Consider the following 22,817-nt stretch of genomic DNA (forward strand, 5'->3'; position numbering starts at 1 on the left):
TGTCGGTGACTCACCATCCAAGACAACATGCTGCGTTCTCCCTTCGAAGAAATTCTCAAAACTATTTACAAATTTCGCTTGATACCATATACGATCTTTCTTTCGGTAATACGCTTATGTGAAGTGCTGAGTCAAATGCTTTTCGGAAGTCAAGAAATACTGCATCTACCCTAACTGCCTGCATCCATGGTGTAAGAAGGATGTCACGTTAGAAAAGCAAGTACGGTTTCACATTATGGATGTTTTCAGAAACCATGCTGATTGGCACGGAGGAGGTCATTCCGTTCGAGATACCTCACTACATCTGTTGTGGCGTAACAAGCTCGCTACGCCACGCTGAGAAGGAAGCCGAAAGGCACGCGTACACACACGCCGACTGGCGTCAAGTCTGGAACAGGATACGTTATGACTGCTGTAAAGAATATACGTTGCTTTGGAATATACTTAACTTTTAATGCTTCCTTTGGTACATCTCTCTTGACTATACAAATGAGACTCGTAAGGTACATGCACTGATACAATTGGCGCCTTGCTAAGTCGTAGCCATTAACTTAGCTGAAGGCTATTCTAACTGTCTCTCGGCAAATGAGAGCAAAGGCTTCGTCAGTATAGTCGCTAGCAACGTCGCCGTACAACTGGGGCGAGTTCTCGTACGTCTCTCGAGACCTGCCGTGTGGTGGCGCTCGGTCTGCGATCACACAGTGGCGACACGCGGGTCCGACATGTACTAATGGACCGCGGCCGATTTAAGCTACCACCTAGCAAGTGTGGTGTCTGGCAGTGACACCACAACATCCTCAGAGTATGTTCTAGAATTCGAGAAGAAGTGGATGTCAATGAGGGCGTATGGTAGTTTTATGGATCACTTCTGCTGCTCTTCGTGTAGACTGTGCTTTCTTCCAACCGCCCGCATCTCGTGGTCGTGCGGTAGCGTTCTCGCTTCCCACGTCCGGGTTCCCGGGTTCGATTCCCGGCGGGGTCAGGGATTTTCTCTGCCTCGTGATGGCTGGGTGTTGTGTGCTGTCCTTAGGTTAGTTAGGTTTAAGTAGTTCTAAGTTCTAGGGGACTTATGACCACAGCAGTTGAGTCCCATAGTGCTCAGAGCCATTTGAACCATTTCTTCCAACCACTGGGCACGGTGTTTGGTTAGCGGGATCTACCGTATACAGGGTCTTCCGAAACTATTCGTTCAAATTAGTACAGTAGGTAGAGGACAACAAAAATACAGTATGTAGAGAATAACAAAACAAATATATTTACGGTCCCCGACTGCAATATCTGATTCTAGGGACGATTTGCACAGAAGGTAGTTTAGCTTGCTAATTACAGCTGTGGAATGTGGAGGAACTGCTCAAATGCGCGGCCATTTGATCTGTATGCACGCTGTACATCGTCGGACCATTGATTGTCGTGTGCGTTCGAAGAATCCTGGAGTGTCCGCATTGGAACCAGCAGCAACGGCAGTTCTGGCGACGAGGTCTTCTTCTGTTTCCATAACGGTTTCACACAACAGCTACTTCATATGCCCCCAGAGGATGAAATCCAGACACGTGAGGTCTGATGACCCGGGTGGCAGGCGATAGGGCCACTTCGGCCGATCCATCCCTTCTTGACGGTAGCTTTTAGATGATCCCCTATAGCAGTGCTGACATAAGCTGGCGCCCCATCGTGCTGGAAGCACCTACTTTCGAATCAGTCGTTGTGTTCCCAAGCAGACCTCAGAGCCAATCAGCTTTAAACAGAGCAGTTTTGAATGTCAGCGACACCGAAACAACAGCTTACCTTAGCACTACTACCAAAATGCTCCCTAACATTCTAAGTTGACTTTAGAGTCTATGTGTTCCTTATCTAAATACTTGTACATTTGTTTTGATGTTCTCTACCTCCTGTATTAATTGAAAGAATAGTTTTGGAACACACTGTATTATGGTTAACCGCAAATTTGATACAGAAGTGCAGATACTGCAAGTATTTTTGAAGCAAAGCGATTATCATTGTGAAGAATTACATGAACACCAAAATAACTTTGCCAGGGATTATCCTATTGGAGATGGTATGTGTTTGCATTCCCCGAACTGAGAACCGGTTAACGCAACCAGTTTTAGGGGAACTACAGTCTGACGAGGAATCTGCGCCACGTTACAGCTTGACACTTTTCACATACACAACGCGTTGCAGAAGTTCTTCTCAAATTAAGCGCCAGAAAAGTCGGAGGCTCGCTGTTGATTGACCCCAAATCTGTGGACCATGTGATGGAAAACGGAAATTTCCCTTGACTACTGCAATCCAAGGAGACGTCACTGGTCTAGCCATTATAACTGAATATGAAAGAAAATGAGCTGTAAGTTGACATACATGTGTGAATATGCCACTAACATTCTGACATAATAACTGCATGTACAGACGCACATCTGAACGCTCCACACCACTATTTGACAACAGGTCTCCAGTCCTTTATTAGTCATTGCACTGTTTAAATTGTTTTCCAATGACACTGCCGGACATGGCAGTCGAAACAAAACAACAGCCGTGGAAAGCTGAGCAATGGAATTATTTTCGTACACATAGTGAAACGCAAACAATACGTATGATGCGTCAGAATATTTTATTACAAGTCCCGATCTTCCACACGGCAAACGATTTTACGACGAAGACGACTTGAATTCGATAAACAGGTAGATTTTCATCGTCAGAGAGTCAAAATGCTCGTGAATGGATCAAATATGTTTTCGTAGAGACAATGAAATTAAGTCGAAAACTAGATAACCTGTACTTCCAAATTCACGTGCTGCAATGTTTCTTCTTATTACGACTAGTATCTGTTTGTGTATATGTGCATGTGAGCGTTTCTGAGATTGTATGTGTATACATGTGAGCGAGCTTGCGCGCGCGCCTGTGTGTGTGTGTGTGTGTGTGTGTGTGTGTGTGTGTGTGTGTGTGTGTGTGTGTGTGTGTGTATGTATGTATCTATTTCAGTGAGTGAGACAGACAGGGAGAGAATGTTTCATTCTGAACTACGTTTAATATAGTCTATACTTTTCGCGTCTGGAGTGTCTATTGTTTTTTGTAGGGTAACTCGTTCAGCATTCAATGGAATTTAGTAGTTACTATACAAGGACAAGACGTTGTTTAACTTTATCAAAAATCTCGAAATATTCATTTTCAAATTTTTACACTATCCTGTAACAAACATTCGGACGGACATAGGTAATACTTTTTTTAAATATATAGAATGTATAAATATAATATGTAATATATGAGCAGGAAATACTGTTATCAAAAATTTCGGAAAGTTTTTTGTTAAAACCGCCTACGACAAACAAAATGCTGTGAAACAAAATGCTGTGTTATGCTCTGATGTGAAAATGTGTGATTTTGTTTCTTTCCCGCAGTCATTTTCAACCATGATAGCAACAAATATTTCTCCGATGTATATTATTTCTCATTACATATATTTTTTAATCAAGAATTCTACGCACAACAATGTAATGTTTTGTTTTCTTCCTCGCAGTCCGTTTTCATAGGCAACATGATAATTATATTTATGACTTGTCTGCTTATTTTTTGTGTACTATTATCAAATCCGAATTTGCAATATAAAACGCGAGTTTTCAATTTTATCAGAAACCTAGAAAGTAGCAATTGAATCTATTTAAAATAGGATGTTGCTGACCAGAAGGAGGGGCATTTGCTAAATCCTCAGTGCAGTTAATCTGCTATTTTGGCAACTATTACCATGTAAAAGTTGTAAGTGAATATATGCCACGTAATATTGTAGTCGGTATGTGTGTCATGCAGGGAATGGACAGAAATATAGGAACACCATAAGCACAACACATTACCATGACTAATGTGGTGATATGGTGTTGGAAACCCGCTGACATTCACAACAGCTTTCAGTCGTCTCAGAAGGAATAAATACATGTCCTGTATGGTTTTCAAGGGAATCTTATACCATTTTTCTTGCAAAACAGTGTCACGTTCAGACTTGCAAAGTAGACCACAACGGCTCAATAATATTGAGGTCTGGCGACTGTGGTGGCCAGGAAACATGCGATAATTCATCTTGGTGCCCATGAAATCAGCACTGGACGAAGCGAGCTGTTTGAACACGGGCCCTTCCGTCTTGCAACACGACATTACCATTGGGGAACAAATGTTGTACCATAGCACATGAGCTGGACCTGATCAGCCAAAATGATCACATAACCCTTGACAATAATGCGACCTCGAAGACTAACCATGGGCCCTATGGAGTACCATAATATGCCTGTCCAAATCATCGCTAAATCCTCGCCTTGTTCCACTTTTGGGAGTAAACTCGACCAGAAGATGGAAACAGTGTGAGACAAGACTCATACGACTAAATTACGTTCTTCCATTGCTCTAAAGTTCAGATTTTATGGTTTCGGCACCAGGATTTCAACTCGCCCTGCAACTCCCAGCTTCGGATTGTTTTGGTGCTGTGTTGTGTTGGCAAGTGCGACATACAGTTCTGCAGTGATATTTGCAGGTGCTGTCCGTTTATTATTCGTCACAGTTCTCTTCAATGACAGTCTTTCACGATCACTCAACGTACACTTTCGTCTGTATTGTGACTTAGTGGATGATATTTTTCCGCTTTTCGTGTATGCGGTGTTTATCTCTGATACAGTGCATTTAAAACACCAAACATCGGCTACCTTGGTTACGGAGACTCCCATCATACGAGTACCAGGAGAAGTCACTTAGCTCCGGCACAATGTACTCACAAGTACACAATCACTGTTCTGACGACGACCGACATTTGCAATGTATGGAGGACAATCTTTTCATACTTTTGACCTACAGTTATGTAAAAATGTTTGAATGATATTTCCGCCATTTAACTGTACAAACTTCTTTATCTTATATTACTATCATAATTTTGGCGTTAAGCCATTATCAAGTGTAACACTGAAACAAATGTGTTGGGTATAATTAGACTTAGTTAAGTGAAGTCATCATCAAGAAGATGTACTGAAACTGGGTGTCGCAGCGTGTAGATTAGCATAAAATCACCGAAATGTATGGCAGACAGGTAGCAAATGTGTTTTCCAGCCATCAAACAACTGAGCCACAGAATGAACATCAATATAGTAGTTAACATGTGCAGTGAACATTACTTTTAGACAACGTTCACTGCACATGTAACTACTGTATTGACGTTCATTCCGTGGCTCAGTTGTTTTATTGCTGGAAAACATGTTTACTACCCGTCTGCCACACATTTCGGTGATTTTGTGCTTATCTAAACGTTGGGACATCCAGTTCAAAGATCTTGGAGATGACTTCACTTAAGTATGTCTGATTATACCCAACACATGTGTTTCAGTGTTACACTTGATAATGGCTTACGGTTGAGGTCATAATAGTAACCCAGGATAAAGAAATCTGTAAAGTCAAATGGTGTAAATATCATTCAATCACTACTGAGGACATTTCACAGGTGCCGTTCGTGGTTAATTACAACAGTGCAGGATTGGCCACCATTTGCGTTTACGTTCAAGCATGCTTTTTTTCGCGGTGTTTTTATAGTCCCTGTACATGCAAGCATACAGTACATAAAATAACTTGTCGTAGGGTAGAAGAAACAGAAGGCAATAGTGAGGTTAGGCGTGCAGAAAAAATAGGAATAGTATTTTAACATTCCACAGTTATAGATGCAGCTGTCTGGGACATTCATTCAACGGAAGAAATGAGTAAGAAAAGGGAATGACAACTTTTTTGTTTAATCAGCTCTTTGACGTCACGGAAAGTCTTAACTCATGTGGGAGACGCTGTAAGAAAGCGTTATTACCACGAAATTACTTTTTACTAAAATTCCGAGAGCAGGTTTTGCATGCCGAGTCAAGAATCTTACTGCTACATTCTCCCACATAATGAATATGACTGTTACATTAGAGGGATGCGGAGAGCGCAAATAGAAATACATGTGCTTAGCAAAGACCTGATGAAATTTATAATGAAAATACATAAATTTCTTCAGCTAAATTACAAATCCAATCAATGTTCTGAAGAATTCAATATTTTGCATGATTTCTCTCGTTAAGTATAAATGATAAACCTAATTATCGCATTGCCACAGCAAGGGTTATCCAAAAGCTTTGACCTAAAAGTCAGGTGGCACAGAGAATGCGAAACAGTTTCTGTTAATGAATCCTATATAGCTGCTCACTCGTTGGCGTGCAGGTGTGGCTACTAGGGTCTAGAATGCCCTGGTTAAGTGACAAGAACAAGAACACCGAATTCAGAATATCTGAATACTCGGTACATTCACGTCATTTAACTTCCTGTTACACGATATTTATTCTTGCTTATCTCTCACACGACTTTCTTCGTGCAGATGCGAAAATGAAGTTAACATGTGTTCGCGATAACACCCCCCTTAACCGGAGATTTACTTGACTGTAAATGTTTATTGGCCGCGAGTAACTTTATAGGCTTGAATCGGCGTTGTCAGATAGCATGTTGAGTCTGAGGTTATTATTTGCATATTTATCTGGAAACCTGTTCTGGAACGCAAGATTAACTTGGGTCCTTAAACCCCACTAATTTTATGCCAGTCCCATCTGTCACGTGACATCCGACGCGTCGATATTCATGAAGCGGGACGGCAAATAGCAGGCTACCCCACCCTTCTTGTTTCTCTGCTCTACAGCAAGCCTGAGCTTTCTTTCTCCTCGTTTACGCCTCGCTGTACTTGGCTACTGTAATGCAATAAATAACAGATACAAGCCATTAAATGCGATTAATGAATAACTCCCGCAACGGATGACCAATTTCGCCTCTATCGCGCAGCATGTGAGTATTGTGGAGAGTTGATAGAGATTCAACGCACTGTGTTTTCAAAGAAATTATAATTTGTCTCGTACACTTACTTTATTTAGATATCACTCACAGCTAGTTTCTAGAGCTGATGGTTATTTTGAGTCGCTTTTCGGGTTCCGTATCTCAGTCGGTAAAAACGGAGCCCTGTGTTGTCCGCCTGTCTGACTGTCCGACTGATAAAAACATTTTTTCTCAGGAACGGGTAGACTTATCAGGCTGAAACTTATGTCACATACTGAGATCAATGGTGCCTTGGCGATGTAAGACATTGAAAATTCTAAGTCAATGCAATAAGAAGATACGGCCATTTATGTCTCATATACTCGCAAACTCACTCATCAAAACCTATAGGATTCTTCTCATCGTCATTGAATCATGAAATTTGGCAAAAACATGTTTTCACAGTATAATTAAAGCTAAATTTGAAAACTGTAAATTTGTAATTATATCACACAAAAAAATTTGTTTGTTCTTTGTTATCTGCCTGTCTGTCCGTCCGTATGTTAAGGCACCTTTTTCTCAGGAACGGGTAGACATATCCCGTTGAAATTTATGGCCGGCAGCAGTGGCCGAGCGGTTCTAGGTTCTTCAGTCTGGAACCGCGCGACGGCTACGGTCGCAGGTTCGAATCCTGCCTCGGTCATGGATGTGTGTGATGTCCTAAGGTTAGTTAGGTTTAAGTAGTTCTAAGTTCTAGGGGACTGATGACCTCAGATATTAAGCCCCATAGTGCTCAGAGCCAATTGAACCATTTTGAAATTTATGTCACATGCTACGTTCTATGGTTCCATGGCGGTGTAAGAAATTGAAGTTTATTTATGTAACATATTTTGGTACTCGCAAACTTACTCATGAAAACCTATAGGATATTTCCCGTTGTACTACAGTCAAGAAATTTGTAAAGACGCGAAGTTTCACGATAAAAGTAAAGCAAAAAATCCTAAAATAATTAATCTGTAATTATATCACACGAAGAAACTATTTCTTATGTCATATGTTATCCTACGCCAAATTTGAAATTATTTATCAGCTGAAGTCCCTCGTCCATGCAGTAAGATGGACATCCATAAATTGAAATTAAAACAGTCAGTAGTTTTGCATTCGGGCTGACGGGGTCGCACTGGTAAATGTCATATATCAGGCAAGGAATGACTGCGAATGTTTGTTCCACATACAACTTGAAACGCTGTATCTACGTGCAGTAATCGCTCCCGGATATCTTATGATGGATAAATTCCGAAACGCGTCATGTGAGCAAGAAAGTCATTCCTTGCCTGGTGTTTGGCTTTTACCATTGTGACGCAGTCAGCCTGAATGGAGAACTACTGATAATTATAATAATGATCGCCTGCCTACTACATGACTTTACGTCGCATTTATATTATTTAAATTAAAACATTCTCGAAAATCTTGGAATCCCTGGTACCTATATCTTTCCAGTATCAATGTCAACAACTGGAATGTATGAACCGTCCATATACACAATTAAGTTTGTACGTAACTCTAAGGTCACGAGTCCTACATGCGCCTTGTCAGTTTTTCTCTGTATGCGTGACAGGGTATGACGTCCAGTTAGCGGGGTAGTAGCTGAAATGCGTTTCATTTTTTTCTCTGCAAGTGGAAATGTGGGAGACCTTCACAACAAAGGGGAATAATTAGCTGTTAGTGAAATGAGAAGGAACTCAAAATTCCGCACGTGTCACGTAACCACATTTTACATATTTCAGCTTCTCGACTGACCTTCCAAAATAGACTAGTAAAAGTCTTGCGTTGCTTGTATTACAACAAAAAACAGCTTTACACTAACAATATGCAGACACACATATTCACGAAGATATCTCCGGTTTAAAGTAAATATACACCAGGGGAAAAAAAATTAAAAATACTGCGGATGCGAATCAATGTACGAAACGCGTAACGGGGCACACTGAAATGGAATTTGCGAGTTTGGTCAACACGCTGAAAAACTTTTGTTGAAGTTCAAGATTATCAGTTCGCATGCATGAATTGCTAGGTCGAGTAATGAATTGGTCGAACCATCTGTTTAAAATTGCACTATTAACTGCATAAAATGATTTAGTTGCGATATTTCTTGTCTTTATGTGGCGCCAAAATCTGTCTTCCTTTAGTATTCGCCATTACATTGTGGGTTCACACGCAATCGTCATTTTGATCAAAATGCGGCAAATGATGTTTTATGTTTTAGTAATACTATTACAGACGCCTGAATGAATCATTTAGATAAAATTCTATGAGATTTCGTGTACTTCTTTCATTGCAATATCACACATGTACCATTACATAATGAGGTAAACGTAGATATGCAGTTCCACGTATATTTACACTCGATTCATTCTTTAAAATTGAGGTAAACGTAGATCTGCAGTTCCATGTATATTTACACTCGATTCATTCTTTAAAATTGAATGGGCGCTATTTCTTAATGTTTTACCGCGATTTACTGCACATCAGTAAGTATTGTCTGAATCGCATCGAATTCTGAATCACCACGAAAATCTGAAGATTACAGAAACGCGATGCTCTGCATTTACGTACGCCGGTTAAGATGTCCCTCCCAAAAGTTTAGATTAATCATTCACATTCAGAGCGCACATACCAAATTTCCTATAACATTTTTATAGCACTAAAGTTTAGTTTACTGTTACATTTTTTTGTGATCTCTACACGTTGTATCGTTACCCGATTAAAATGTTCATCAGGCATATGTTTATAATTGTTGCAAACATTTTATTATGTACTTATTGAAAAAAATGATGCATTTTGGCTTTGCTGTTTCGTTTTTGAATAGTATTTTCCATGTAGACCTACAATTAAAGTTTATGCTTGTTCTGTAGCAACAGCATAGCATTGTTGCACTGGATTTCTCTCACAGTTATACATTGAACATATCTTCTTCATATCCAGATGCATATAATATTTACAGTAGTTCATTTTTAAAAATAATCTTCTCCTTTGACTTCGTTTCATTTGTTATTCGCATTATTCAATATCACTTTTCCTGTTGTGATAAATTAAGTCTAAACTTGCTACTACTCTCTTCTGCTGTTTAGACATATATTGTGAATAACTGCGTGGGAAACTTCAGCTAGTTCACAGACATGTGGAGACACTTTGTAGCAATATTCCGTCTCTTGGCACCATCAGGTAGACACAATAAATTATACCTGACCTCATGCGTGAAATGCAGATAGTTAGCTTCATTAAACATTAAAATTAATAACATTTGATTACGGTGTCGATGAGACTCTAATGGCAGCTGCCACGTTATTCAAATATTTCAGAGCTACAAGACTGAGAACACGAAATTGGCTGGTCACGTAAGCATAATTCCATATAAAATACGTAGATGAAATGCATCGTCATTAACTGAAAAATTGCTGTCCTTTCGCTAAATCTGTAGCTTTTTTCACATTATATATGTCAATTTGGAAAAAAAACTCCTTGATTCTATTGCAGCCATTGACATCTGCATTAATCATTGTAGTTTTCTGCCTGCGAAATTTACTCAAATAACGTACCTGTTAGTGACCAAAGACTCCAATGATATCTGTTAGCAGCATATTTTATATATACTCCTCCTTTGTTAATTGCTAACTATTTCATTTCGTTGACTTAAAAGGGACTGGAGTGCAGAAAAAAAAAGAAAAACTGGTGGACAACGAAACAGGAATTCCTCTTACCAAACGTGAAACTTAAACAATTGGTCTACAAGCTGTTCACTAAGGGACAGCGACGGCAAATCTATGTTCACTGCAACATATCAACATCACGCAATTCCATGTTCCGTGACAGAAAACAAATAGAACAATTTCGATGGCACGCAGTCAGTGGGAACCACGACCCGCCACGGTAGCCGAGAGCGCTAACGCGCTGCTTCCTGGACTTGGAGCCCCGGATCGAATCCGCCCGGCGGATTAACGACGAGGGCCGGTATGCTGGGCAGCCTGGATGTGGTTTTTAGGCGGTTTTTCACATCCTGCTAGGTGAGTATCGGACTGGTCCCTACGTTCCGCCTTAGTTACATGACCCGCAGACATTTGAAACACGTTCGCACTATTCCATGGCTTACACTAGACGCAAACAGCGGGGGTCCACTAATTCCATCCCGGGGAGATCGGCGTGGCGGCAAGAAGGGCATCCGGCCACCTTCTTCAACTAACAGTGTCAAATCAATAGTAACAAGGCCGGCCCCGCATTGCCGCGGGAATACGGCCTCGAGCGAAAGAAAGAAAGCACTACATTCCTCCACTCACTTCACAATGATCACAGAATGTAGTCTAATATAAATATACCGTAGCTTTGTCTGTCGACGAGCCAAGAAAATTAGGCCTTCAGATTTTTACCCTTCATTGTAAAATATCTATCAAAATTAATCTCTTTAGCACTTTCCTCCACTACTGTCATTCAGAAGAGCCAGTCGATCTCAGAAACATCTCCCAACCATTAAATTACTGCAGTAGATGTAGTTTCATTTCCGCTCATTACTGGAGGTCGACGAAGTGTGATCATGGAAACGCAGATCAGTTTTATTCTGGCACATTCAACGGTATGTACGAATATTTCACACTTAACTATGAGTTTTCTTGCTCATTCTATTAGAGTCTCCCCGTTGTTATAGTAATAAATGCCACAGTGTTCCTTTGGCAACTGTTTTAGAACCGTCATTTGACCCTTGTAAGCTGGTTGCTCAGCTTTACTAACAGTTTTGTAGTTTTAGCTTTTCCCACAGCGATTATTCCCTTCTTTTATCATCATTATAACCTCTGCGAGAGTGTCCCCGGGCTACCGCACAGAACGTGTTGCGGAAAGGAATATGTCAGTCATCAAACGGAACGAAGATAAATTGGCCCGGAAACTGATTTCGGCATTTCGTGAAAAACATAATCTGAACACGAAAGAGAGCGTTATAGATTGAGACAGCTGGACATTTTCAGCAGGGCGGTTACGACACAGCGCACATGCAACCCTAGCCCGTCATGAGGCGCTCAGTCAGAAGAAGACAGAAAAAAAGTGAAATCTCCAAGAATGAAAGACTGATCTCTCTCCCAGCGATTTTTACTCGTAGGGTAACATGAAGACCCGTAACTGGAAGACCCGTGTGTATTCAGGTACATCACACACACTGGAAGAGTTACAGCAGGCCACTGAAAAGGCAGTTGTTGCCATCCCTTAGTCAGAGATGGAACGAGGTTTGATGAATCGTTCACAGCGCTGCATCGGCGATAATAAGGACCGTTTCTTTCTCTCGTCAACACTTTCATCTTTGTTCACACATTTTTCATTTCGTTTCGGTGATTCCATCTTCGGCCCCATTTCAATTTACCCGCGTCGATTCCTGTTAACTTTATTTGAAAGAAGGTTTCTTGAAATTCCTGCAGGCGACTGCCTGCAGTAATTTCAAGAAACCTGTATTGATCACAGTCGCAGTGACCTTCATCCTTAATGGATAAAAGTTTCATTTGAAAGGTCTTAACTTTGAAGAGCGTTATCTGTTCCTAGATATAAAATTTATTTCGGCTTTATCTCAGTAAATAATTTTGCTTCAAAATAAATTGTTAGCAGTACTTGTTATTGACACTCCAAACACCTTGCGCTGGTATGCAATCACCGGCTACATGTCAACATTATCAAAAGAGATACTATCTACATCTGAATCTACATACGAGGGAGTGCTGAAAAGTAACGACCGCTAATTTATTATGCGAAAACTCTTAAAGAGTTTTTAGAAAATGAAATAGACTTTATTAACATTCTACAGCTTCGTTCTTCATACTTGCTTGTTTATTTCTCAACATAATCACGCTGACAACAAACACATGTCTCCCAACGATAAACCAGTTTCCCGATATTGTCACTGTAGAATGTTTGACTTTTCGACGGAGCCACATCCTCACCCGTGCTTCACCGCTTCATCACTATGAATAAGAAGTCCTCGTAGGTATTCCTTAAGTTTTGGAAGCAGATGAAAATCGAATGGGGCCAAGTCGGACAGTACGGAGGATGATCCACGACAGTGAAACCAAGGCGTCGGATTTTTGCAGATGTCACAGCGCTCATTTGTGACCTAGCATTGTCATGCTCAAGGAGAGGGCGCTCCATGTGTGGACGTACCGTTCAAATTCGTGCTTTCAGTTTTCAGAGTTACTATTACTCACACACCGACATAGTCACGTCACACACCGCCATGCTACACGCTACAATTCGGAGCCCTCTATCGACAAAGGGTTGCAACTTACGTCAGCGAAATGGGGAAGTCGACCGAATAATATGCAGGACATGTAATATCTTACCCGATATTGTGAACAAAATAAAAATTCCGAGGCATTACTTTTCAGCACGCCCTCGTACTTCACGTACACAAATCTATAACGGGAGCTAGCAGCTATATATATTTTGGGACAAGAATACCTTGGAAAATGGTGCGAGTGACGTGGCACAGTGCTTAAGACATTAGACAACTAGACTCACATTCAAGGGGACCGGTGCTCAAATCCCCGTCTGGTCAACTAATTTTCGTATTCAATGGTTCCCCTAATTAGAGAGAGGTGAAAGAGGAGATAGTTCTTTTGATAAGGACGCCGCTGATTTCATTCCCCATTCTTGACTTGTCCATCTCTAACGACCTCGTCGCAGAAACAACGTTAACTCTTGTTGTTTCCTTTTGAACAATGCGTCTCTATGGGATAGTATTATGCTTGCAGATTATGCTGGTAACACTATGTTTTCTGTCTTCTTTGGACGTTCGTACGACACTTCACGAACCATTTTTCACATTTCTGGCGTATTTCTTTCTTTCTGATGATCCTTTATAGAAAAGAACGTTTCCTCCACTTTTCTTATCAATTTCTATTCGGCTCCCACTAAAAAAACTTTTTACGTACGGAGAACGTCAGTGTCAGAAATACATCAACCGAAACAAATTTGGTAACATGTAGTAGTCCTCGTAGAATTCCACATATACAGTTCACGTATTTTTCCCTCCTCCAGTACCCATCTTTCCTGAAGTGACAATCCATTCACCTTGAAAAAAATTACTACGGTTTCAGAAGTAATAGTGTGGATTACATAAGCACTTTATACGGCTGTTTTTCTTGTAAGCACTACTCACGTTCACTAAAGAAACGATTAGATAGCAAAGGATTATGAATAAAGTTTATGGCATATTCCATTGCTTAATGTCGAGAAGTGTAATTCAGTCGATTTCTGTTGGAGACAAACAAGTTTCATTCTCTTTGGCAAGCACCGCGTTATTGCGTCACATCGTGCTGCAGCACAAAGTTAAAATTGTTTCTGCCTAGAGACAACGGATGAACCTTAAAAGCATCTCCACTCTACTCTAAGCGTGAGACGAAGAACCCGTTCTACACGTAGTCAGGCAACGATGAATCCGCAAGAGAAACAGACAGATGTCAAAAAGTTCTGATTTATCAGTGTAAGACGATCATTTGTATATACCAAGTATAGGATACTGACCACTGTCAAATATCAGTGGCAGTATGTCTCACTTGGAAGGAGATTCATCACAAAAACTGCGTGAGCTACCTGACACGATGCTTTGCTTCCTATCATTTAGACCTGAAGTAAACCACTTAGTCATAAAATTTTGCCAATAATACATGGGCGGTAAAATAGTAGATTACGCGTTCAGTTCAGTAACCCTTCTGGCATACAAATGGTGACTGATTCAGTCTCTCATATTTGCGTTAAGTACTAAATGGTTTGCAAAACTTCTGAGAAGGAAGTTAATAGTTTAACTGGCCGATGGTTATTGATGACAGCCCTAATCTCTTTCTTAAGTAGGGGTTCAACTATGTCATTCTTTAGGATGTCTGGGAAAATGCAATGAGAAAGTGGTGCATTACAGTACAATAGCTATACCAGAAGAACAGCCTTTTAATACTTTGCTTTAAGTGTTATAAATCTTTTGATTTTAACAAAGTAACCTATTTTCCTAATTTCTCTGGAAGAAGTTAGAGCAGTATCAAATTTTAATGTGTGAGGAGCAGATTTTCGCTCGTAAGGCAGTGCTTTTTCTTTTGATATGACCATACCGACCATCGATAATTAATATGGTAACGACGACCAAGGGATGACAGTACTTATATTAGTGATTCCAGACGCGGAAGAAGGCACTCTGAGAACACAGCGAATACAATACGTTTTGTTTGCACGGTAGCAATGTGCTTAGTTACCAAATTAACTAGTTGGCTACAAGTGTAGTAATTACCAGACACACAGCTAAGTACTAGCGTCTTTTTCTCATTAGATATGAGAGAGACGGGTCACTGTTTGCTTTTTCGTTCCTGTCCATCTCATGTCATGGGTTCGTGCTCAAACTATTACCGACCCAGTTCTCTCTGTACGTCATAAGGACTTCCAAGGGTATTTTAGAAACATTGTGCTTGCTCCAGGAGTCACCATTATCTCAGAATATTATTTTCGGCTCCTTACCAAAACATACTACGCAAATGTCCTGCACAAGAGTAAATGTGAGCGTTAGGCCTCCGGTTTTCAACCATAAGGTGGAAAGCTACCTTTGCGCGTCTTTTTACTTAAAACGGGAGCCACTAACAGTATTTAGTGGTATATCTCATTAAGCTCTTCCTTGTAAACATAGACTATTCTAACAGGACTCGAAATGCAGCATCCAGAGAAGATTTAGTCCTCAAATTTAGCACATTTTCCGTCTCTTTTTCGTACTATTCCTTTACGAACACCGGCAAGTATTATCTCTTTACTCCTGTCACCAGACACCGAATGCCATACAGAAAAAAGTCAATTCCATTAAAACCAGATTATTTTATTTTATTTTATTTATTTATTGTAACATTGATATATAACAATCAGCTTTCTGGCTTCGCAATACAACATTGCAATTGATGCCGTTTGCATTTCTATAAATTTCCACTCGTTAGCAGATGTTAAAGAGTTCGTAAGAGTATCTTCTTTATTACATTTACATATTTGGGCGATAAACAGGCCACACACCAATTCGAAGTAAATGCTCAACGAGGTAAGCATGCCCCCGTAATTACTACCTGTATCGCCACTGTTTCGTTTAGTAAATATTGTGCGATAATTTTTCTGTTGTGTAACAGTTCTTTCCATTTCTTATTTTTTGTCTGCGTGGTAACTTACTCTACACAATATTAAGAAAATTTTCATGGTTTTAATAAATATGTGAAAGTGTGCATTTTGAGGCTTTCCCGACGTCCCGACGTAATAACTGCTTCAGTGGTTCACGGGCGTCGCGTCGGATAATGCTGTGAAAGCTGTATAATGTTTCAGCGAGACAGCTGCTCGTCATTTTCAGGAGCTTATTGAGCGAGACAGCGCATATACGGAAGAGTGACTGACTCTGAGCACTATGGGACTCATTAATTCCAGCATAGGAATGGTAGTCATTGAAGATAACTTCTTTTTCTTCCTTTAATAGTAAGTTTACACCAGATGTAACGTTGACGCCAGCAAACATTTTTGGAACTTCGTATGTAACTTTAAGGGCTGATGTTGAATGATTCTTTGTTGCTGCTTTCCGAAATTCGTTTGTTTGGTGCAGTGCAACGGTCGTGGCCTGAATGTCACTGCCGAAGTTGCTTTAATATCTGCTAAAGCTACGTAGGAAGAAAAGGGTTGCCTCCATACTCCTGCAGGGGCAGTTCCAATTCTTCAAATTATAGACCGATCTATATAAACATGCTGCCAGTCTCCTGTAGGTAACCGGATTATAATTGCATCTTTGGAAATGGCTTTTAAATTATCTAAACTGGCATCGCGTTTTCTTCGTGTTCTCCCATTAAATTGAGTTTAACGGCGGTTTCAGTCTGTATAAGTGGACGAAGTGGCGGTATAAGTTTCTTGCTTTACAGATGGGCATTTACCTCTTGTGTACTCTCTGAACAAATCTAGTTTGTGTTCTCAGGTGTCTTATATGGTTTACGTACCGCGGCCGCTAGCTGTCCATTAAAAAGGATAGTCGCTGCAACATCGCAATATACACAAGGGGAAGGAGGAGATTAGTGTTTAGCGTCCCGTCGACAACGAGGTCAGTGGAGACGGAGCACAAACTCGGAGTAGGGAAGGGTGGGGAAGGAAATCGACCGTACCCTTTTCAAGGAACTATCCCGGAATTTGCCTGAAGCGATCTAGGGAAATCACGGAAAACCTAAATCAGTATGGCAGGAATCGGGGTTAAAGCGTCGCCCTAGTCCAGTGTGCTAACCACTGCGCCACCTCTTTCGGTCCGGTAGATACGAAGAGCTATGAGTATTGACTAAATATAAAAAACATTCGTACTTTGTACACTATCATTTACTGAAAATCTTATCTTAACTTTTTAAACCGATTGTTAAGAATGAGAGTTAATACGACACAGGTGATCCGTGTAAGATACACGTAACACCCATTTTATTTTGTGAACTGTTGATTATATCGAAACAAGGTTTGTAGAAAATAATACTATGCAGAAAGACCACACTTTTCGTTGTGTGTTTAATAGAGGAGAATTCGGGGTTATGGGAAACCATTTATATTTGTCAGCATAATTTACTTCAGCAATGATTGAAACGCTCAAAACCAAAACGAACAGAGACTGTAATTTATCTTGTTCGGTTATTTTGGAGAACATAATTTTCATAATTTCTTCTTATTAAAAAGAAATAAGTTTGAAAAGTGTCAAATGGAGGATAATGTGAAATAGTTAAAAATATGGAATAGAGGTTGGAAAATAGATAAACTGCATTTATCGGAAATAAAGATATGCCGATAATGAGACTTAGAAAACACATTACAGAAAACCTAACACAGTTTTGCAGTGTAGTGAGCACCTTAGCTTCTTTTACCTGCAGAAATCATAAACATAATTTTCTTTGTCTGTGGCAGCACAATCGAGGTGGGCCCAAGAGAGAATGCCAAGCATTGCAGCACCCATATAATTCGTTGTTTATCTCAGGAAAATTTTACGTTGCAGAAGAGATACTCAGAGTTATTATTTTCTGGTACAGATGGTACATAGTCCGCTTCAGACGACGCGTCACAACGGAAATTTTCGCCATAGATACGTGAACCATTTTTCAAAGTAAACTGTAATTTCCTGAACACTTCCTCTATCTTCTTTTTCGGAGAGGTTTCTGGTCTCTCGTGTTTTAGATTTTCGCCTTTAGGAATTTCCTTGCCTTTGGACTGATGCTTAGCTCTTGGTTTGATCTCCAACTGATTTCTTTTTGGAGACTAGGTCAGTATAGATGGTGTTCCAGTTTTTGGACTTCTGTTTCACGCTACATTTTAGGTATGATGACGTCTCAAAGGGTGGAACCAAAGATTTCGATGAAGAAGGAGCGAGTGCATAAGAACACTTACAATAACAAGGAACAGCGGCATCAGAACTCTTAGATCCTTCATATAATGTGACACACCAACATGGAAACATATCCTTTCTGCCGCTAAAGAAAAAGTCGATTCCTAAAAAATAGCCATTCATAAAAAGTAATATTCTTTGAATTTGTGTTATACTTACGCCAATCTAAATGTCTAAAACGCATTCTAATAGTCGGCACAAATGGCTCAAATGGCTCTGAGCACTATGGGACTCAACTGCTGAGGTCATAAGTCCCCTAGAACTTAGAACTACTTAAACCTAACTAACCTAAGGATAACACACACATCCATGCCCGAGGCAGGATTCGAACCTGCGACCGTAGCGGTCGCGCGGTTCCAGACTGTAGCGCCAGAACCGCTCGGCCACCAGCGGCCGGCTAGTCGGCACAAATCTATGAAAATATACCTGCAGCAATTTCACAAAATTGAAATACAAACTTTCTTGAACATCAAAGAAAGCAATGTCGGCAAGCGGTCAAAATTCACTACAGATTATCATCGGAGTTCTCAAAATTAGTGTGCGATATTTGCACGAGGCATCAGCACCTGACAGGTGAAACGTCGGGATTCCATGCTGTCCGACTATTCCATAATACCCGAAACTCCTCTACTCATAATTCTTATATCAATCAAGAGAATGAAGCATATATGACTGTTTTTAACGGAACGATATATATATTTTTTTTAACAGCGTTAGAAAGCTGTTGAAAAGCACACTACAGTGCTATAACACTTGTTTAGTTAATGTTGGCCTCGAGGCTTTTCGTAAAATATACCAGGAATGTGTTAATGTTGAAAAGTAATTCTGTCGGAATCGATTATTGCGGCTGGACCCCGACGTCAGCCTCCGTCGTTACGTGCAGCTAGAAGACAGGACTATGCCACTAAGATAAAATCTACAAGTATTCAGTCTTCGCACTAATATATACGACATAGATACAGGTCAGCTACGACTTTTTCTAAATTTAACTACACACTAACTTGTTGCGTATCAGAAGATACTTCACAAACGATTAATTTCAGAAAACAGCTGCCCGCGTTTTTCATTTGTATCAAGTCGTGGCAGGCGCCCATGCTTCGTTTAAGTTCGGGAGTGAAGGTGTGCGGGACAAACTTTCCACACACTTTTCTTTTCTTCTTCAAAACATGCTGGAGAACGCCTTGAACACTTGTTTAACGTATGTTCAGTTCGTTGCTCCATTGCTATTTGTGACACAAACGTCACACTATTGTAACACGTCCACTATTTGCTGCTGCCTGCTCACAACTGACTGACAAGTTGTTTACTGATGTTAGTTCAAACTGCCACCGTAATTACTACGCTGACGTCGCTTGTGCGCCAGGAATAAAATCAGTCTCGGAAGTTTTTGGACGGACAGTGTTTACCGTGCAAACATCTCCTTAATGGTATTTGGTTTTCATCAGTATTCTTTGAAAAAGTTGGGGGAAGGGGACAATAACTTATATTACTTTCAGCACAAAAATGCTTCTCGTTACACTTGCTCTTTCCAGAGGAAGGGACCACGTAGCCCCTTCTGCTCCCGCATCCCCACCCCCACCCCTTCCATAGTCCTACATTTAATGGCCTCGAATTGAGAAACAGCTTTCTCCTCTTTTGGCAGAAGCGTAGATTTGACACTGTCATTCGCTTTGTGCTTTTCTTCGTTTCTATTCTGGAGGGTGTGGCGCGAGAGTCGCGCGAACACTAGAGAGCGATGCGCGCGACCCCGCAGCAGACGCGTGGCCTGCGCACGTCGTCTGCTGCACGGCGCGCAGAAGAATGAGCTGCCAGCGACGAGCGCCAGCGCCACGCTTTCGAGCCGCGCGCGCGCACAGGTGGTCGGCGGGCTCGGGGCGGCCGGCCGCGCACCATTGGTCGGCACGGGCTCCCCCCACTCCGCCTACCTGCCGCAGGCCACGCCCCCAGGGGGAGCGGGCGGCCGGCCCCGCGCCGAGCGTGGCGACCTGCCGCTAGTTGTGTGGCAGACAGAGCCGCGCCAACAGCTGACGCCGGCCCATTGTTGCGGTGCATTGTTCCCTGCGGCAGCATGTCCAGCGCCGCGGCGGCCGTGATCTCAGCGTCCGCCGGCGCCGCCGCCAGCCTGCAGCCGGGGGCGACCTTTAGGTGCTTACCATAGTCTTTCTTAGAACGGTGTAAGAGCGCGCCGCCCGTCTCGCCGGTGAGTGCCCCAGCCGTTGCCGCGGTGCGCTGCATGCACTCCTGCTACCAGCTGCGCTTCGCTTCAAGGTCGTCGTGCTTGCCCCCGCCGTCACCGCACCGCCTTCCACTCCTAGCCTTTTTCCCCTCTTTTTTTTGCCAGCTACGAGACTCGCACACTCTAGTGTTTTCGCCCTATTTTTATTTTCGCTTCGTGTGACGGAATTAATGCCACTAAACGGGTTGCCTTCTATGAGCCATTAACTTGCATCGGTATTTTGCGTGAAGCGCACGCTGCTACTGTGATATTAACTGAAGAGAATGCTACAAGCATGTGCAAACATTACAACAAGCAAACTTGTGAAGACTTCGTCCGTACTTTTCGAATATTATTTTGAGCTAGTAAGAGATCACGAAGATTCCACAGTGAGTCATTAAAATTGATAGGATACCTGTCACGGCGCGTTACGAATGTAGTGTCGTCTCCTACACGTGCACCTATACACTGCAAACTATGACGTGCGTGATAGAAGACAACAAAATGCCAGCATGAAGATTTTTAATTCTGCATTTTCTGTTTACAACGCGATCCATATACTCCCCTAGAGTATTTTCGCTCCAGTTTTATTTTCTCTTCGTGTGACAAAATTAATGCCACTAAAAACGGTTGCCCTCTGTGGGCCATTCACTGGCATCGGTGCGGCGTTCCGATCCAAAACATAGGATTATTTTTTTTACTTAGTAGACACTGAGGACAAATCTAGAAGAATCAGCAACCAATTCAAAATCAAACGTAGTGCGTTAAACCATCAACAAAAGACTCCATTACTAGTCACAAAAATTTAATTTTTTTCGCCTCGGAGCATTAAAAAGACTTGGCCCCATATTTCCAACATATCCCCATCTTATATGCCTGTATCAATATCCTGCAAACTTTTGTGAACTGCATTTCAGAGGGTAAAAAAGTGCAAGCACAGAGACTTGAACTCTGCATTTCCATATTACTGCTCCACGCCCTTAGCCATTACGCCATAAGAAACATCTTCAGGTGACATACTTCGATCTTTGAAAGTTCCTAAGTGTAGCTCTCAGAAAAGCAATGCCCTCACATGTGCCGTAGTTTTGTGTCGTTTGAGTTGTGTGTTTAACCTGGTGATGTCAGGGCATTTCGGCTGCGGAGCTCAACACTAAATTGAACAAGACTGTAGGACATCTAAATACGGTCCATTTCTGAGAGTTCTGCTATGGTATAAAGATCCAAGATTTTGCCCTTAAGATGCACCTAATCGTGAGGAAAGCGCTATGAACAATACATATACAATTGCACTTTACTGAGTGTTTTTGTATCTGCAACTGCATCAGCACCCAGTCACGACGTTTAACTTGGTTTTCGTCGAACATTTGAATTTCCTATTGTGACACTGACAGTCGGTTACTTCGTAAACAGTAGTATTTCGCTATTGGGTTCAATTTCATTAAAATTCTGACGTTTGTGAGACACGTTCTGTTATAAACTAATACAGTGCTTCATATAGCTGGAATCTGACACTACGACAAGCAAGAAAAATACGGGAACTGAATCGTTATGGACATTTTTAAATGCCGTGAAAACGAGAACGATAAGCGTGACTTTTTGAAGGCTTAAAATATTGCTTTATTGGTTATAAATGTAGGGGAATGAGACGGTATGACTGTCAGTTACGCACCAGCGCATGTAACCACAAACGGACTGAAAATTATGAGATTTTCTCACATTGTCATATGGTCCTGCAAATAGATAGGACACTTTGTTAATTCTCAATCTTTGATGCGCATTTCTTGCTGTTGAAAGATGCAACACATTATTTCCTTAAAGTTTATTGTGTTGAACAACACAAAAGTGCACCAAATGTCACGCACGGGAGTAAGTCAGTGGACATACTATTTAATTTTTCCTTGTCCTCCCTGTGATCGTCTTCCAAAGTATTTTGTTTTCCTTCACAACGAGCCTGCAGAATAACCCGAGCAAAGAGCAAAACCTAACAGAATTGCAGCTTGTGTTTTGCGTTACTAAAGCAGTGGCGTGTGAGTGCAGCGTTAGTGTAAGTACTTGCGAATAATACATTTCTTCCCAGAAGATATACCTAGAGTAGTTTCTCAATCTTAACCCAGACTTTTTAGAAGCACACTACTAAAATAGTATTAGATGTCACTTGTTGCATGAGTAGTGCTCGCTAGGAAATGTTAGGCCTAACTTGATGTTTATGTAGCTGTGATTTAGAAGTTTTTCAGAGCAAACAATCGTTTATTGTTTTGGCGTTTCGACCATTAGTGTCACGTTATCACAACGCTGCAACGAAAATTAGTGGCTGTTGTTACTGCAACCTCCATTCCCTTGTACAGCTGATGGCGTTGTTACGCGCAGACAACAGCC

The 22,817-nt window shown here is 41.2% G+C and overlaps 1 protein-coding gene across 3 annotated transcripts in view; it reads left to right on the top strand.

Annotated features, from left to right (window-relative positions):
• The window catches only part of LOC126198762 (transcription factor Sox-5-like), a 1,065,309-nt gene that overhangs the window by 589,582 nt on the left and 452,910 nt on the right, over positions 1-22,817 (top strand). The window contains exon 1 of one of the 3 annotated variants that reach the window (XM_049935320.1): positions 20,240-20,371. The exons of the other annotated variants lie outside the window; for them this stretch is intronic. Coding sequence (XP_049791277.1) covers positions 20,295-20,371 — 77 coding nt within the window. The 5' untranslated portion in view covers positions 20,240-20,294. Of the gene's footprint in view, positions 1-20,239; positions 20,372-22,817 lie in introns of those variants that run through there. 3 annotated transcript variants of the gene reach the window in all.

Source organism: Schistocerca nitens, chromosome 8 (assembly GCF_023898315.1).
Source record: "Schistocerca nitens isolate TAMUIC-IGC-003100 chromosome 8, iqSchNite1.1, whole genome shotgun sequence".
Taxonomy (NCBI): domain Eukaryota; kingdom Metazoa; phylum Arthropoda; class Insecta; order Orthoptera; family Acrididae; genus Schistocerca; species Schistocerca nitens.